The sequence below is a fragment of the Geotrypetes seraphini genome, chromosome 6, assembly GCF_902459505.1.
Source record: "Geotrypetes seraphini chromosome 6, aGeoSer1.1, whole genome shotgun sequence".
Lineage (NCBI taxonomy): Eukaryota > Metazoa > Chordata > Amphibia > Gymnophiona > Dermophiidae > Geotrypetes > Geotrypetes seraphini.
This window is the reverse complement of record NC_047089.1, coordinates 24,766,420-24,785,284: the sequence shown is the minus strand read 5'-3', so window position 1 is coordinate 24,785,284 and position 18,865 is coordinate 24,766,420. Positions and strand designations below refer to the sequence as shown.

Sequence of the window (18,865 nt, the reverse complement as noted above, 5' to 3'; positions counted from 1 at the left end):
GGGTCTCGTATCTGGTTTCACTTCTTTGAATCGGAGTTCTCACTTAAGCCATTGATCAGCTCCTCCTTAAGCTGTACAAAACTCAGCAGGTTGTTTGGGTCCTTCAGTTTTCAGTCCCAAGTTCCTGCCGAGGGAAAGGCATGCAAAACTGTCTCATGCATATTCATTGTGGATATCCTGAAAACCTGACGGGACTAGAGATGCCCCAAGGACTGGGTTGGGCGTGATAAAATTAGGTTTGTACAACCAAAGGTGGTGACACTTAAGACCAAGTTTGTCATCAAAGTATTGAATAAAAATGCTAAATCGGAAGAACATCCTTCCTCTTTTCCACCTCTAAGAGAATGTTTCAAGTTTATTGGGAATTTTCTATCCTGCCCATTGTACAAGGACAGCTGAGCAGGTGGTCCTGGACCCAGGAATTCACAAAGATTCATAGGACCTGTATCTAATATCCTTTTAGCCTGGATTTGAAGACCACTTTTCCTGAGATTGCTTTTAACTCGTAACTTCCATTCGCTTGTAAAGCTCTCATGCCCGTTTTCTTTATTCCCTCTCTGAGAAACTCCCTACTTGTCCTTTTTGCTTGATTAGATTGTAAGCTCTCCTGAGCAGGGACTGTCTCTTGAATGTTTAATGCCCAATAGCGCTATAGAAATGATACATAGTAGTAGTAGAGTCGGCCCTTAAGCGGTCAGGTTTGCCACATAAATGGGACCACAGGAAAGTCTGTCCTGTTTTTTTACAAAAACCCATGACCACTTAAGTGCTGAATATCAACTTAAGTGGCGCTGAGTTAGCCAGCTAAAAAGAGTTGGATTTCAAAGCCAAAGTTCTCACAGGTCCTGGTTTTGAATATCTGGGAATAACACTTGTCGGCGGTGAACAAAACGCTTACTGCCCAACGACTGAATATTGACCCCATAGAACAGTGTATCGCAAACCGTGTTCTGCGGCACATCAGCGTGACTCCTGAGATCTCATAGGAGCGTCAGGAGCTGCGCAGAGCATTCAGCATGGCTCCCTGTGATAAAAACCACTATCGCAGTTTAGTAAAAGGTGGGATTGATTATGGATGTCTGGCTGTTTTCATGTAGGAACATTTTTTTCTTTGTCTCTGTTTTTTGGAGTTGTGCTTGCTTTATTTTGAGACCTGCCATGAACTAAGCATTACCTCATTCTTTACTTTCCGGTGATTATAAAATCTTGCAAGCTTGATTTTCATGTGAATAGGATATTTTTAAAGCACGATATCTTGGCAGAATGTTTTATGCATTTTTATGGTTAGTGGCGAGGGTGTTTGGAATGCTATGTATCATTCATATTAACATCTGGAAATTGTGTTGGGTAAGCCTGAAAGCAGCTGTTTTGCCTATGCACTCGCTGAAGTCATTAGAGCAGATTATGTTCTTTTAAAAGCGAGGCAGGGGGATGGCAGCCTTTAGTAGGGATATGCTGTCATTTGAAATGGCACTGAAAGTCTCAACATTTCCTACGTCATTTTCTTTTGTAAATGAAACAGGACAAAAATAATACATTTCCCATAGAAACATAATGGCTGATAAAGGCCAAATGGCCCATCCAGTCTGCCCATCCTCAGTAACCATTATCTCTGTCTCTGTCTCCACCACCTCTTCAGGGAGACTGTTCCATGCATCTACCACCCTTTCTGTTAAAAAGTATTTCCTTAGATTACTCCGGAGCCTATCACCTCTTAACTTCATCCTATGCCCTCTCATTCCCGAGCTTCTTTTCAAATGAAAGAGACTCGATTCGTGTGCCTTTATATCACTTAGGTATTTAAATGTCTCTATCATATCTCCTCTCTCCCGCCTTTCCTCCAAAGTACTGTATATAGATTGAGATCTTTAATTCTGTCCCCATACACCTTAACACGAAGACCCACACCACTTTAGTGGCCTTCCTCTGGACCGACTTCATCCTTTTTGTATCTTTTTGAAGATGTGGCCTCCAGAATTGTACACAATATTTTTTTTTTAACTTTATTGATTTTCCAAACTTTGACAGTGCAATACAATTAATTTAACATAAATACTACATAAAACGCACTATTAATTACAGAAGTAATATATAAAACAATCATTTTCTCCACAATATTCTAAATGAGTTCTCATTGATTTTATATATGGCACCCAAAGTTGAGTACCCAACTTCAGGCATACTTTTGAGATGCACGCACAAATCAATTGGATAACGAGCTCTGAAACATCATTAATTCGGTGTTTGCAGCCATTAATTGATGTTAATTAGCACTCATTAAAAAGTGTGCATCTGGATGCATGCTATTCTATAAGGCACGGTACCTAACACCCATAGCAATATCTCAAGAGGGGTCATGGCCATGGGGATACTGTGAATGTTCCAAAAAGATTTTGTAGGGGGCGCGTCCACGTAATCTAGCTAACTTGGTAATGCAGAGTTAATGCAAATATTTAGACTCATATTCTATAGATGGCACTTTAGGTTAAGCGCCAGTAGGCACCTTACCAGCGCCTAACTTAAGTACAAAAAATAAAAGCATGTTAAAAAAAAAATGTAGGCGCCTGCATTGCGGCTACAGAGGCGTTTTAAAGCGCCTAATGCCACTGGAAGTTGCGTTAGGCATCGTAAGGGGCCGCCGTAGCCACAGTTCAGGTGAAAACTTGGCACCGGAAATGTAGACCTTGAAAACCCTGGCTTCCATTTCTAGCGCCTACTTTTCACGAAGTTGTAATTCCATAAACAACGCTGGTACGTGATTTTATTTATTTATTTATATACCACTTATAGCCTAAGTGGTTTACATTCAGGTACTCAAGCATTTTTTCCTCTCTGTCCCAGTGGGCTCACTCTACCTTATGTACCTGGGGCAATGGGGGATTAAGTGATTTACCCAGGGCCACAAGGAGCAGTATGGGTTTGAACCCATAACCTCAGGGTGCCGAGGCTATAGCTTTAACCACTGCGCCGCTCTAGAACTCAAAATGTAGTGAAAGTGGGCCAAGTCTAGTACAATGAAGCCATTGTGACATCACTGATGAGGCTGGCTCTTAGGCATTGGTGGAATAAGGCATTATGACATCACAATAACAGCTCTGGTTATCAGGCTGAAACGCTTCGCATGAATTATTTAATTCTCTGTACTGTTCTCCCAAGGGGAGCTCAGAATGGTTTACATGAATTTGTTCAGGTACTCAAACATATTTCCCTATCCTTTGTGGGCTCACGCTCTTCCTAATGTACCTGGGGCAATGGGAGATTACGGTAAGTGACTTGCCCAGGGTTACAAGGAGCAGCGTGGCCGTTTGTAGAATCCTAAAACACAAAACAAAAAAGGAGAACCAGAGGTCCAAGGATCCAGCTTCGTCTGCAGTAAAAAACCAGACCAGAGCAAACAAACCAAAACTGCAGACTTGTACATGGTGCAGGCAAATTTTATTTTGACAAATAAATCTTAACTAAAAACCTTTTACCAGGCGAGGGACCCAACACGGTCTGTGTTTCGGACAACCTTCATCAGGTTTTGGGTCCCTCGCCTGGTAAAAGGTTTTTAGTTAAGATTTATTTGTCAAAATAAAATTTGCCTGCACCGTGTACAAGTCTGCAGTTTTCGTTTGTAGAATCCTGCCTTTAATGACTCCTAAACAGGAGGCGGTAAGACCCTGATTCTATATATTGACATCAACTAGGACGTCGCTTAGTGCGATTCTGCAAGATGTGCATACCTTTTATAGAATCACACTTAGCGCCTGTGTACGTCATATAACTTAGCCGCACCTATTTAGTCCAACTAAAACCCAGGCATAAATGTCTGTGCCTATGCTGTGCATGGCTCAGATATTTTCTATAACGATGCATATAGCTTTTAGGAATATCCATGATCTGCCCCTGATCGCATCCACTCTTCAAATGTCGCATACTTTTTATAGAATCACACTTTCCGAGTTGTGCATGTAAATTTTAATTAGTGCCAAGTAGTGTCAATTACGGAGTGTTAATTGCCAGTTATCTGTGGCCTTAAACTCCACCTCTACCCTTCTTTCTCCATTCTAATCTTCTGCCTAAATTTCTGTATAGTCCACTCTCAGCCTATACTCAAATAACTTGTATCTAAACTAAACTACTTATATTTAAACTACTGTTCTTACTTTGCTGTATAGTCCCTATATTTACACTGCTGCACAGCCTCGTATGTCCAAGTATTTAAATCTACTGTATAATCTTGTATGTCCAATTCACTCCATTGTGAACGTTTACTTGTAAACCGTTCTGAGCTACTGGGAGGACGGGATAAAAATCTAAATAAATAAATTAGGCTAATTAATCTGTGAGCACACATTACCTATGCGCACTGATGTGCACACACAACTTAAGGCACCATAGATAGTGTTCCCCCGGTCGTTCGCGGTCCCGGTCATTCGCGGTATTTTCCGACCGCGAACCGCCGACAAGGAGAGGGCAGCGGGAGAGGCAGGAGAGAGCAGCCGGAGCACCGGCGAGTGCAGGAAATCACTCGCTGTATGCTCCGACTGCCTCTTCCTGCACTAAGGCGGGCCTTATCCAATCAGGAGTTGCCTTTTTTGTGGCCAACATGTAGTATGCTCAAGTGTTAGAATTGGGAGAAAGACTTGTATGCTCAGCTACAAGAAGCACTGCAGTTTGCAGTAAAAATCTGATCTAATATATATTTTACAAAGTTTATTTGATTTGGTTATCCTGTTTGCTAATGTGCCAACCATTAGGAATTTGATTTCTTAAGTAATACCGGGCAGCGCTGTTTAGTGGTTAATATTCCTAGCACGTTGTAGTTTAAGTTGTCTGTGTCCAGCTATACCTACAGCATGGCGCCTTGGGTGAATCTCTACATAAAAGTTGGTATTGAATCTTAAAAATAAAAAAAGCACTGTACATCTACTTTCTATTTTGGTTCCAGCATGTCCTGACTCTTGCTGTATTTGTTTAGCTAGGATTGTGTGTTAGCAGAGCTTCAGCGTCTGTCCTCAACCTCAACTGCAGTCTTGTTCTTCTAACAATGAGTCGAAGTCTACTGGGTTTCCTCCAAGGATCTCGAAAGGTAAATACAAGTTAAAATTTCTTCCGTGGATATGATGTGTTCTATATTGGCAAAGGCCGCATTCTTAGGGACGTCTTCCAATTATTCTTTGGATTGAATTTGTTACAAGTATTTGGTCTTGAAATCTGTAGTCAGCTGGCGCCTCTCCCCCTTGCTGTTACCTCTCCTTTTTCAGCAACCTCTCCCCTCTCCCCACTGGCGGCTCAGGACCCTTTTTAGAGGGCCTCTGCGCATTCACAGACATCAACGTGACGATGTCACGAATGTGCGTGACATCATCGCATTGACATCTGTGCATTTCCGGATGCCCTTCACCTGCAGTCCCGAGTTTAGTGTGTCTTGGCTCCAGAGAGTTTGTGAGACACTGACTTATACTGTAGACCAGGGGTGTCCAACCTGCGGCCCAAGGGCCACAAGCGGCCCCGTGAAGTATTTTGTGCGACTCTAGTCGAGGGCGATGCAGTGTTTCCTCTGCTGCCCCCGGGCGTTTATCGTCTTGCTGGCTTCCTCCTCTGTCTTGGTGCAGTGTTTGCGCATTTGTGCGGCCCCAGAAACATTTTTTTTGGCCAATGCGGCCCAAGGAAGCCAAAAGGTTGGACACCCCTGCGTGTAGACAGAAGTACCCTTGCACCACAAAGCGTCATCAGCTTTGCAGCTAGGATGGTAAGCCCTCCCCGAAAGATGCGACAGTGCTGCTTTGAAACCCTACGCAGGCTGGCCAGTCGGTTCTAAAGAAGTGCTCCTGCTTGTGTATTCTCAAAGGTTTCAGCTATGCCAGGGGTGGGCAACTCCGGTCCTCGAGGACCGGAATCCAGTCGGGTTTTCACGATTTCCTCAATGAAGATGCATGAGATCTATTTGCATGCGCTACTTTCAATGCATCTTCATTGGGGACATCCTGAAAACCCGACTGGATTCCGGCCTTCGAGGACTGGAGTTGTCCACTCCTGAGCTATGCTAATAATCCATGTCAGGACATATACTTCTTTAGCTTCTCTTCAAGGGGAGATTTCACATTATACACAACATGTATATCAATATCTTCCCCTTAACGATCTCTTATCCCCTTAATAGATCCTCAGCTGACTCTTCAAGGCTTCAAGGTTTTGTCATACATTCACCATATGAGCCACTATCGTCATCGGATCAGTCCCACAGTTGTTGGTTTTTATTTATTTATTCAACGTTATATATAATTGAAAAGCCACTTATCTGCTTTGGGCCATTGTGAGGAGCACCTCATTTTAGAAGACAATGAATGGGAAAAGGGTAATTGTAGGTAATTATTCACCCAAAATAGAAACAAGGTAAAGGCAGTGTGAAAAATGGCTTTCAGAATGTTATTCTCATTCTAGTTTCACTAAGGGCTTTTTTTACAAAGGCACGTGCGCGACTTTTCATCACGCGCTAACCCCCGCGCTGGCCAAAAACTACCGCCTGCATAAAAGGAGGCAGTAGCAGCTAGCACGTCTGGCGACAGTGATTTGTTCCAAGCTTTTCAAAACCCGGACAAAGTGCCGGGTTTTGAAAAGCTATCGGGACCTTTGGACATGTCCGGGGAAATTTGGACGTCTTGTAACCATAGGATTACAGTCAGTGGCTGATGTATGAGGAAATGGAAGGAAGATTGTGCAATGTGCAATAAGTTTGATTGATTCTTCCTTTATATTTTTGGAATATGCTCTGTTTGAGAATTGTTTGCTTTTTTGTTTTTCATTTTTTTTAATTTAATTTTATTTTAAATTCTTTATTCATTTTTAATCAATCAACAAGTGTACAAAGTAAAACCATACATTGTCTCATAAACAACACTTGGAAGATCTATCAAGATAAACAACAATTGTATATATATAAACCTATAACCCATCCTCCCTCCCCAATCTTATTATTATATTATTAATATACAGAAATATAACATAAATCCATCCCCCTCTTTATCATTATCATGGTGTATATTTCAAGAGAAAAACTGGTGTTTAATCATCACAAAAAGTTGTCAATGGCCCCCATATTTTAATAAAAGTCTTATAATTTCCATTTTGTACAGCTAATGATCTTTCCATTCTAAACATGTGACTAGTGAATTCCACCAAAAGTTGAAACTAAGTCTACTGCAATCCTTCCAATTGTTGGTGATTTGCTGAATAGCGACTCCAGTCATAAATAATAAAAAATTATTATTAAATGATGATATCTGACTCTTTTTTCTCATAGCTGCTCCAAATAAGACCATATCATAAGATAGTGCTACATGATTTTCCAGTAAACAATTTACTTGATCCCAGATGGAATTCCAGAAGGCTAAAATATAGGGACAATAAAACAAAAGATGATCTAAAGGTCCCTATTTCAAGATTACAATGCCAGCATCTATTAGACTTTAAACTATTCAACTTTTGTAATCTAACTGGGGTCCAAAATGCTCTATGCAAAAGAAAAAAACATGTTTGTCTCATAGATGCAGACATTGTACATCTTATCCTTCAAGACCAAATTTGTGGCCATTGAGAAGCTGAAATCTGATGCTTAATCTCAATGCTCCAAATATCCCTAAGACCATTTTTAGGTTTTTTTTAACCAAATCATTAATATTTTTATACCACTGTGCAGATTGGCGACCCAGAAAATCTACCTGAAAGCATAAGAATTCAAACTAAAATGAGTATTTAGGTTTTTCCATTCAGGGAACCCTACCTGAATGGCCTGTTTCAATTGCAACCATCGAAAATATTGTGATTTATTGAGGCCAAATTTATGCTGCAATTGTATAAAATCAAGCAGTTTACCATCTAAAATAACATCATTTAAAGTCCGTATTCCTGCAATTAACCAATGCTTCCAGATGATCTTAACACCGCCAATTTGAATCTTGGGGTTTAGCCAAATGGTTTTTCAATTTGTGCTTAATGACTGACTGAGTCTTTTGCATTGTAATATTAACTGGGTTTTTTGGGTTTTTTTAACTGGGAAGTTTTTCATCCTATTGGGAGCGTTTTCTTCCCCTCCTTTTTCCAGTTTTCTCAATGAGAATATTTGGGACTCCTTCGGGAGATCGGTCCAATTTTGGATTTTTGGATCCCCGTTGAGCTTTGAGGCTTGTTTATTATTTGTGGCGCAGTGGTTGGATCTACAGCCTCAGCACCCTGGGGTTGTGGGTTCAAACCCCGCACTGCTCCTTGTGACCCTGGGCAAGTCACTTAATCCTCCATAGCCCCAGGTACGTTAGATAAATTGTGAGCCCACCGGGACAGAGAGGGAAAATGCTTGAGTACCTGATTGTAAACACCACTTAGATAACCTTGATAGGAGGTATATAAAATCCTAATAAACTTGATCTATGGTCACTAACTACGAAGACATAAGTAGGCCTGTTCATAAATATATTTTTGCTGTAATAAAAACCTGCTCTTTCTATATATTTCTGAAAACCATTAAGAGGCCAGTTTTTAAACAATAACAATTTTATAGATACCCAAATTTAAGAAATTTCCATACAAATTTAGACACTGAAGTTTAGCTTCAAGTTCCCCTAAATTTCATCTGCATGTACCGATTAAGGCCCTCTTTTACTAAGCCACAGTAGAGGATTCTTTTGTGGCCCAGAGCGCTAAATGCGCCGACGCTGCTCTACCTCCAGCTTAGCATAAGAGGGCCTTAATTAAGGGCTCATTTTACGAAGGCACGTTAGGGCCTTAACGCGCAGAATAGCGTGCGCGCTAATCCGGTGCGTGCGCTAAAAACACTAACGCACCTTCGTAAAAGGAGCCCTAAAAGTTGACACAGTCCTCCATCTTTAAACACTTCACAGCTCTACAGGTTCTTCAATTTACATGGATTTTACGAATCCCATTATTGTGACTCAAACAAGAAACCTGCATTTTACAGTCATCTGATGATCAGTGTTATATAGTAATTAAGTAAATATAACTAATTACTATACTTAAGTAAAATTTTGTTACTTGTAAAGAAGTACTGGATAACATTTGTTACCTTTACTGAAGTAATAATTTCACCAGTTTTCAACCATCTCCTAACTATGGATGAAACTTGGAAATTATATGAAATGAAACGAAAAGTGTGGCTCCACATCATTCTCTGCTTGGTTGGGCTGAGAACTCTTCAGTGGTTCCTTGTATTGTGATGTCATAATGCCTAATTCCACCAGTGCCTAAGAGCCAACTTTATTGATGTCATAATGGCTTGGTTTTGCTATACTTGTGCCCATTTGCTAGATGCATTGAAGCAAAAAAGTGTTAAGAGAAGTGTGGAATTACTTGTAAGTTTCATAGCTCCACATCATTCTCTTCTTGGTTGGGCTGAGAACTTTTCAGTGGCCCCTTGTAAACCACCTAGGGCAGGAGTAGGCAATTCCGGTACTCGAGAGTCACAGGCAGGTCAGGTTTTCAGGATATCCACAATAAATATGCATGAGATGGATTGGCATCTCAAGGAGGCAGTGCTTGCAAATCCATTTCATACATATTCATTGTGGATATCCTGAAAACCTGACCTGCCTGTGGCTCTCGAGGACTGGAATTGCCTACCCCTGACCTAAGGGCTGGGGTGGAAAGTTAGATTGGGCAGTAGTTTGCATGCACATTTGCATATAAAATACTGGCAGAGTTTTTCTCACTTTAATTTTATGGTACAGCTGGTACACTGAGCCAACTCTACCGTGAGCATTTCTGCATCAACCGCAGAGTGCACAATTTTCAAACAGCTGCTTAAGGCAGATAAAAAAATGCTTTTATACTCATGGAGATTTGGTCTAAAGATTGCCTTGATATTCTTCCTATATGCTAAGAAACATGGCGGCAGATAAAGGCCAAATGGCCCATCTAGTCTGCCCATCCACAGTAACCATTATCTCTTTCTCTGTCCGAGAGATCCCACTTGCCTATCCCAGACACAGGCTTATTTTTGCTGTAGCAGTATAACAGATCATTTTCCTGTTTTTTGTAATACATGGCTATGCGCTAATGTTGACATTAGCAGGGCACCGTTAAAAAAAATACCGTGAGAACTTACCAACATCTGTTTTGTAGGTGGTAAGAAAGGCGCAAGAACACCCACTCTCTGGCCCCTGGGCACACCCCTTCAAACTAGAAAAAAAAACCCCAAACATTTTTAGCACTTGATTAATGGTATGGCTCCGGCCTATTTAGTAGATAATTCATTTTCTCTCAACACAGACCTTTCACTCGAATAGCTACACTTTTTGATTTTCCATCGCCCAAAGGCTGCCGCTATAAAAGATATCCCAAATGATTATTGTCATTTCAAGCAGCTATTTGAGAGGCAGACTTTTGCCAGTTATTTTTTTTACATCTACATCATATAAAAACTTTAGGATATTGCTAAAGACTAGGAGATTTTTTGAAAGACTGACTTTGTATTTCATTCTGTGTTTGTAGCAGTTTTCCATTTTGTTAAACCGCATAGAGCTGAAGAGGAGTAATGCGGCATACAAATGTTATGTTCTGAATGCATCCCAAGGTATACGATTTTAAGCTGTGTTGGGTGCGAGCCAGTGCCTAACACAGTCGAGTACATGGGCCTCTAGGTAAATAATTGTTTTGCCAAGCAGTTCACAGTAAATGCTCATCATTTCAAATTAATACTTAAATATTAATGGACCATAGATTGCTTTATTCCCATTGAAAGACAAGAATGCTTTTTCTTCATCAGGTTGGGAGCAGAAAAACTAGAAGACTACTGGACAAAAGTAAAACTTTCCATGCAACTTGTGGCATTACAATATGTGCCTTTTCAGGTAAATATTACTTGAATTAAATTTCTTGGATTGATAAATATGCAGCTACTCCCTGTTGTAAAAAAAAAAAAAATGTTTGAGGAGTGATCTAATGTACTGTTTGGCAGTTCATTTTTAATATTAACAAATGCAGTCTTGTGTTTTGAGGAGCAGTAAGAAACTAATGACCATCCAAACCCAATGTATCAGCCCAGCAAATGGGTGACGTCATCTGATGGCACTAATATGGAGCAGCTCTCTCAGAGCTTAGAATAAGCTAGAAAAGTTTGAACAAGCATGAAAGTTACATAAGAACATAAGAGGGGACAGATCAAAGTTCCCTCAAGCCCAGTATCCTGTTTCCAACGGTGACCGACCCAGGTCCCAAGTTCTTGGCAGGAACCCAGAGTATCAACATTCCAGAGCTCAGAGTGTGATGTCATAAAGCCTCATTCCACCAATGCCTAAGAGCAAAACTCAGGAGTGTTGTCACAATGGCTTGATTGTTCTATACTTGGCTCACATAAGAACATAAGCGTTGCCATACTGGGACAGACCGAAGTTCCCTCAAGGCCAGTATCCTGTTTCCAACGATGACCAACCCAAGTCCCAAGTTCTTGGCAGGAACCCAGAGTATCAACATTCCAGAGCTCGGAGTGTGATGTCATAAAGCCTCATTCCACCAATGCCTAAGAGCAAAACTCAGGAATGATGTCACAATGGCTTGATTGTTCTATACTTGGCTCACATAAGAACATAAGCGTTGCCATACTGGGACAGACTGAAGTTCCCTCAAGGCCAGTATCCTGTTTCCAACGGTGACCAACCCAAGTCCCAAGTTCTTGGCAGGAACCCAGAGTATCAACATTCCAGAGCTCGGAGTGTGATGTCATAAAGCCTCATTCCACCAATGCCTAAGAGCCAGCCTCATCAGTGATGCCACAATGCCTTGATTGTCCTATACTTGGCTCACATAAGAATATAAGAATTGCCTTACTGGGTCAGACCGCTGGTCCATCAAGCCCAGTATCCTGTCTCCAACAGTGGCCAATCCAGGCCACAAATACCTGACAAGATCCCAGAGAGTAAAACAAGTTTTATGCTGCTGCTTTTTTTTTTTTTTTTTGTAAATCTTTATTCACATTTCAAACTTGATAATGTATAGAATTGAAGAATCAGAAAAAACTGTATGAAAATACATTGTTATCATCACATTATAATGGCTTATGGACTTTTCTTTTAGGGAAGTATTCAAACCTTTATTAAACCCTGCTAAGCTAACTGCTCTCAACATATTCTCTGGCAATGAATTCCAGAGTTTAATTACACATTAAGTGAACAAATATTTTCACCAGTTTGTTTTAAATCTACTATTTAATAGCTTCATTGTATGCCCCCCTATTTTAGCATTTTTGGAAAGAATAAACAAGTGATTTACACATCTACCTGTTCCACTCCACTCGGTATTTCATAGACTTGTCATATCTTCTCAAAACTGTCTTTTCTTCAAGCTGAAGAGCCCTAGCTGTTTTAACCTTTCCTCATAGAGGTCATCCCATCTCTTTATTATTTTTGTCACTCTTCTCTGTACCTTTTCTAATTCCGCTAATCCTTTTTGAAATGCAGCAGCCAGAATTGCACACAGTATTTGAGGTGCAGCCGTACCAGAGAGCGATACAAGGGCATGATAACATTTTCATCTTTGTTTTCCATTCCTTTCATGATTATTCCTATTTGCTTTCTTAGCTGCTGCCGCAAACTGAGCTGAGGGTTTCAACATATCCTCAACGATGCCACCTAGATCCTTTTCCTGGGAAGTAACTCCTAACATGGAAACTTGCATTATGCAGCTATACCTTAGATTCCTCTTTTCCACGTGCATCACTTTGCAGTTGCTCACATTAAACTTTATCTGCCATTTTGATTTCCAATCTCGCAAGGTCTTCTTGAACTTTAAAGATCTCACTAGCTATTCACATCTTTAGATCATTGATAAATATGTTAAAAAAACAGCAGTCCTAGCACAGACCCCTGGGGAGCCCTACTATTTATCCTTCTCCAGTGAAAATATTGACCATTTAACCCTACTCTCTGTTTTCTATCTTTTAACTAGTTCTTAATTCACAATAAGACATTACCTCCTATCCTATGACTTTCTAATTCATTCTGGAGCCTTTCATAAGGTACTTCATCAAATACCTTTTGAAAATCCAGATACATAATATCGACTGGCTCTCCTTTATCCACATGTCCATTCATCCCTTGGAAGAAATGTAGGAGACTGGCGAGGCAAGATTTCCCTTGACTAAATCCATGTGGGCTTTGTCTTATTAATCCATGCATATGTATAGTTAGTTAATTAAGTGCAATTGACTCGTGCTTGAGTCCTAGTGACTTGATAAATTACAGATCTAAAAAGAGACCAGTTTTGCGCTAGTAAGGTAAGGTTCTCCAGCGTATCTCTTTTTTAAAAAATTTATTTATCATTTTCATATTAATATTTCAAGTATAAACTTGTACAGATAGCAATATAAATCCAAATAAGTACATAATTCAATACATAAGTAACAAAGAAAGTTACATCGCTTTAGTCCCCAATAATGAGATCCAAGAAGTAGATAGCGGGGGAGGGGGGGAAAGGAAAAAATTAATTGAAGAATGCAAACCTGATCAGGTTGAAATCTAGTTAATATTAGTCACAAAATATTAGCGACAAAAATGATAAAGGGCTGGAGAAGCTGGGGCTCTTCTCCCTGGAAAAGCGGAGACTTAGAGGGGATATGATAGAAACTCATAAGATCATGAAGGGTATAGTGAAGGTAGAGAGGGACAGATTCTTCAGACTAGCAGGGGCAGCAAAAACTAGAGGGCACTCAAAAAAATTGAAGGGAGACAGGTTCAGAACAAATGCTAGGAAGTTCTTCTTCACACAGAGGGTGGTGAACACCTGGAATACGCTTCCAGAGGAGGTGGTAGAGAAGAGTACGACTTTGGGGTTCAAAAGGGGATTGGACGAGTTCATGAAGGAAAAGGGGATCCATGGGTACAATTAGAGGGTTACTATACAGTACAGAAGGCTGTAAATTAATAGAGTAGTAGAGAAATAGATCACTACAGGTCATTGACCTGGGGGGCCACCGCGGGAGCGGACTGCTGGGCGTGATGGACCTATGGTCTGACTCAGCAGAGGCAATGCTTATGTGCTTATGTCACCTCTTATAAATTATGCTTAGGACATTTTAGTTTTAACTTTATCCTTCTCCAATCGTGACAGTGAAAGGAAGGTAGTCAATTGTAAGGGTTCAAAAAAGACATATTTTTGTGAAGAATAATGAACCACACATTTACATAGATGTCATAAGAAAAAGGTTGCCCCCAATGCAAGAACCCCAGGTTTTAATAAAAAAAAATTCCTTCCGTCGTTTTTGGTATCCCTAGCCAAATTGGGATTCGTTTATATTTTTAAACCTAAAAATTCTTTCTGTATATGTTTAAAGAAATTTTTCATAAGCCAATTTTTATCTGGGGCCATAGCCACCATCAATAAAAATGTAGCAGGAGTAACTGATTCTATATGAGAAAGTTCAAGTAGTTCTGTTACTTTCATATCAGGAGCAATGACTTGCTGCTGAATTTGAATTTCCTGGTAGATAACATACTTGAGATAAGGGAGGTAATAGTTCCTATGAGATTTCCAGAAAATATTTCTTCACCAATTCCCTTGGCGTGTATAAAACACTCCTAGGGAAATCAACCTAATATTATTAGAACGTGATTGATTTTCTAGTGACTAATTTTCTTCGAAGATTACTATTGTCCCTTATTAAGTTTGAGTCTAAGCCCAAGTCCCGCCGGATGAAAACCAACGTAGAAAAAAAATAATTAAAAAAAAAGAGACGCACAGCGACTAAGTAAGAAATAAATAAAAGAAAAAGAAAGCCGCGGTGCGAGAAGGCAAACGTTGAAAAACGACAGAGCTCAGAAAAACAGGGCTTCTTGGCTCCGCAGAAAACTAAGAACTGAGGTACCTCGCAGGAGACGCACGACCTACATTCGGTGGGAAGGCACTCGCGCATGCGCGGTGCAGCACTCGCAAACTCTTTGAAAGTTCTACAAGCAAGTCTGCTTGTGAGGCTGTCCATTATGGGGATCCGTGGATGACGTCACCCACGTGTTGAGAATATACTGCCTGCTTGTCCTGGGATAAGGTTTGAGAACCTGATTTGTAACCCATTCTGAGCCTCTTTGAGATGAGCCCAAAAATAAATAAATAAATAGAAGCCTCTCTAGCACGCAAACTTTTGACTTAGAATATCTATATGCCTATAGTTTGTATCAGAAGGTCTAGACCAGTGGTTCCCAACCCTGTCCTGGAGGACCAGCAGCTAGTTGGGATTTTGGGATAGCCCTAGTGCAGGGATCTCAAAGTCCCTCCTTGAGGGCCGCAATCCAGTTGGGTTTTCAGGATTTCCCCAATGAATATGCATGAGATCTATGCGCATGCACTGCTTTCAATGCATATTCATTGAGGAAATCCTGAAAACCCGACTGGATTGCGGCCCTCAAGGAGGGACTTTGAGATCCATGCCCTAGTGAATATACTGTACATGAGAGATTTGCATATAATGGAGGTGCCAGGCATGCAAATCTGCTCCATGCATATTAATTAGGGCTATCCTGAAAACCTGACTGGCTGGTGGTCCTCCAGGACAGGGTTGGGAACCACTGGTCTAGATAACATATGCAGACAGCCTGATATTGAGCATTTAGGGTGCGGTTATCAATCAACCGCTAGGCGCCATTTGTAGAATCGCACCTAGCGGTGACTAGTAGGCATCATGATGTCAGGTGCCAGTATATTAGACCGCAGGTTTTCTTGGTCTAATTTACTGGCATCTAACATAGATGCATAAGGCAAGCCATATCCAAACTCCGCCCCTAACCATGCCTACTTTTTGGATCGATGCCTACCTGCAAATTTGTTTAAAAAGAAAAAATGTTCAGTTAACAGTGCTGATTGAACCAATTAAAAAATAAAGTTAGGTGTGAATCAGGACCTTAGTTCCTCTTCTCAACCTGGTTTTTATTTTCTAGCAGTGCATGTTGCAGCACATTTGGTCAATGCTTTGAGCTTTTCTGCAAACTATAGTGAGAATTTTCTGGCACTGAATGCTGCAAGATATCAAAATGAGGTTAGTAAAGTCCTACTGTATTTAATGTTTATAATAGATCAATCTCGATCTCTCTTTCTCAACAAACTAAAAGTGAAAAGTGTGGATATTTGATTGTCTTTGTTGAGGAGGAAAGTTATCTTTGGAGACCTAGTTTGTGTACATGGATTCGGTGGTGTAGCGAGGGTAGGAAGTGCCCAGGGTAGTGGAGGCTTCCATGCCTTCCTCTCCGTCCCCCCATGCCAGTCTTGCACCCACACTTCTCACGCCCGTACCTCTTTAAATTTTCACCAGTACGAGCAGCTTCTCTGGCCTGCTGCTGGCAGCGGTGTAGGCTTTCTCTCTGAGGTCACTTCCTTCCAGGCATACGGTGCAGCAAGGTAGAAGGGATGGAGTCTGGAGTTGGCTATAGAGGAGAATGGCACAGATAAGAGAGACTTATCCGATGAGTGGAGTGCCTGGGGGGGAGGAGTGTGGGGAGAGAGGAGAGATGACCCCATGACCTGGAAGTGATTTCAGAGGGAGCCAGGCCTGCCTGAGCAGCAAGTCAAAGTAGTTGTTTCTGCTGGCAAAGATTTAAAAAGGGGGATGGGGAAGGGAGGGCACGAGTGTGTCATGGGAGGATGGAAAGGTGCCGGCGCTCCCACCAAGTCGACACCCAGGGCAGTCCACCCCTCCTTCCCCCTCACCCCCCATTTTACTACGCCACTGCATGGATTGAAAAATGTGAACTCAATGTGCCTGTAAGTGGGCAAATGATGCATCTCAGTGAGCTCCCATAGTAGATATCGGAACACAATCTATTGAAATGCATGCAAAGGAGTCTATTAAGCCACTGCAATGCAGAGATTTTTTTTTTTTTTTTTTTTTTTTTTGCTGGAGCACACCACAAGAAATTTACTTCCATGCCATGTTTCTTCTTGTGCCTAAGATAGGCTTACGTTTTTTTATTATTATTTTTTTCAATTATGAGCTTGTTATAGCTCGTTATAGAAGCCAAGTTACTGATTAAGTTAGGCGCTTAACTTTAAGCCCGAAGTGGTAATGCCGCTTTACAGGTCCATGGTGAGACCACATCTGGAATACTGTGTTCAATTTTGGAGGCCACATTATCAAAAGGATATGCTGAGAATAGAGTCGGTTCAGAGATTGGCCACTAGGATGGTCTCAGGACTCAAGGATCTCCCATATGAAAAATGTCTAGGTAAGTTGCAGCTATACTCTCTCGAGGAATGCAGAGAAAGGGGAGACATGATAGAGACGTTCAAATATGTTACTGGCCGTATGGAGGTGGAAGAAGACATCTTTTTCCTTACAGGACCTATGGCAACTAGAGGGCATCCGCTAAAAATCAGGGGTGGGAGATTTCATGGTGATATTAGGAAGTATTTCTTCATCGAAAGGGTAGTTGATCGTTGGAATCTTCCACTTCAGGCCAACAATGTGCTCGATTTCAAGAATAAATGGGATAAACATGTGGGTTCACTTTGAGGAAGTGCTTAGGGGGGTGAGTTATTCAAGTAGGCAGACTTGTTGGGCCTTCGGCCCTTTTCTGCTGTCATACTCTATGTTTCTATGTCTCCCTATACTAAATGTCAGAAGATAAAGACCTGCACTGTCCATCTAGTATGCCCAATGAGGTGGCCAGAATTGAATCTGGCACTCTGTACAGGCTCTACTTCATTAATCTCTGTCTCTTCCTGCCAATTTGGGGGGGGCACGGCTAGTAGAAGTCTGCCTGGCACTGGTCCTGCTTTGCTTGGTGTCACTTAACCACCTGACTCTGCCTGAACTCTTCCATTCTTCACTCGCTATTTGAAAAATCTCTCTCAATGATCCATTTTACAGTTGTTGAAATGATTTATGTTTTCACATCAATGTGTTTCTTCTCAGGATCCCAGGAAAATCATCTTTACCTCTGGTAAGATTTTATTTTTCTCCTTGAAGGGATGTAAAAAAAAAAATGACAGCATGATATTTTCCTCATAAAAGTTTTGGACACATTGTATAATCATTTACAGAAACCAAGAGATGACTTAAGTGCACTTTGGGCCAGATTCTCGGATTGGCGCTGATTGCATGCCAATCGTGCAATGGCACCATTTTTAGAATCACGGCCATGGAAAAGATAGGCATTGAAAATTGATTTTGACTGGAGTTGCCATCCAACATATTATTAATAACTGGAAAGATCATAGTAGGCTCAATTTTAAGTTTTGGTGGAATTCAGTATGTCACATATAAAGAATGGAAAGATCAATAGCGGTACAGAATGGAAATTATAAAAATTTTATTAAAATTTGGGAGCCATTAATGTCCTTTTGTCATGATTGATGCCATTTTTCTAATATTTTTCTATTAATTATGTAAGATTTAGGGTTGGGTGGGGGGTGGGTTTCCATTATATGAAAATATAATAAATAGAGGGATTCGAGGGTGAGGGTTATATTTTTAATTATAAGATATAATGATAAGATTATTTTATTTATTATAAATTTTTGTACACTTGATGAAAGTTTTAAAATGAATAAAGAATTAAAAAAAAAAAAAAAAAAAAGAATCACGGCCAAGGAAAAGATAGGCACTGAAAATGTAGGCCAGGGTTTTAACGGCCAACATTTCCGGCGCTTATCTTTGACGTGAATCACGACTGTGGAGGTACCTAAGGTTACTTCCGGCGTTAACCATGCCTTCTGTGATCTTAGGTGTTTCCGTAGTTGGAAGAACAGCGCTGTTGCTGGAGGTGCCTCCATTTTTTCTTTTTTAATGAGAAAATAATTGTCAATTACGCCAGTTAAAATCAATTAAGTTATTTGGCAGTATGGCACCTACCGCTGTTTGTAGAATTCAGGCCTTTGTGTGCAGCTA

The 18,865-nt window shown here is 40.8% G+C and overlaps 1 protein-coding gene across 5 annotated transcripts in view; it reads left to right on the top strand.

The window, feature by feature from the left end:
• The window catches only part of NOX4 (NADPH oxidase 4), a 168,046-nt gene that overhangs the window by 18,622 nt on the left and 130,559 nt on the right, over nucleotides 1-18,865 (top strand). Inside the window, exons 3-6 of one of the 5 annotated variants that reach the window (XM_033950584.1) lie at nucleotides 4,964-5,074; nucleotides 10,763-10,847; nucleotides 15,924-16,018; nucleotides 17,891-17,918. In XM_033950584.1, coding sequence (XP_033806475.1) covers nucleotides 4,964-5,074; nucleotides 10,763-10,847; nucleotides 15,924-16,018; nucleotides 17,891-17,918 — 319 coding nt within the window. Of the gene's footprint in view, nucleotides 1-4,963; nucleotides 5,075-10,762; nucleotides 10,848-15,920; nucleotides 16,019-17,890; nucleotides 17,919-18,865 lie in introns of all 5 variants that reach the window. The other 4 variants (XM_033950583.1, XM_033950587.1, XM_033950586.1 and 1 more) reach the window with 4 other exon arrangements.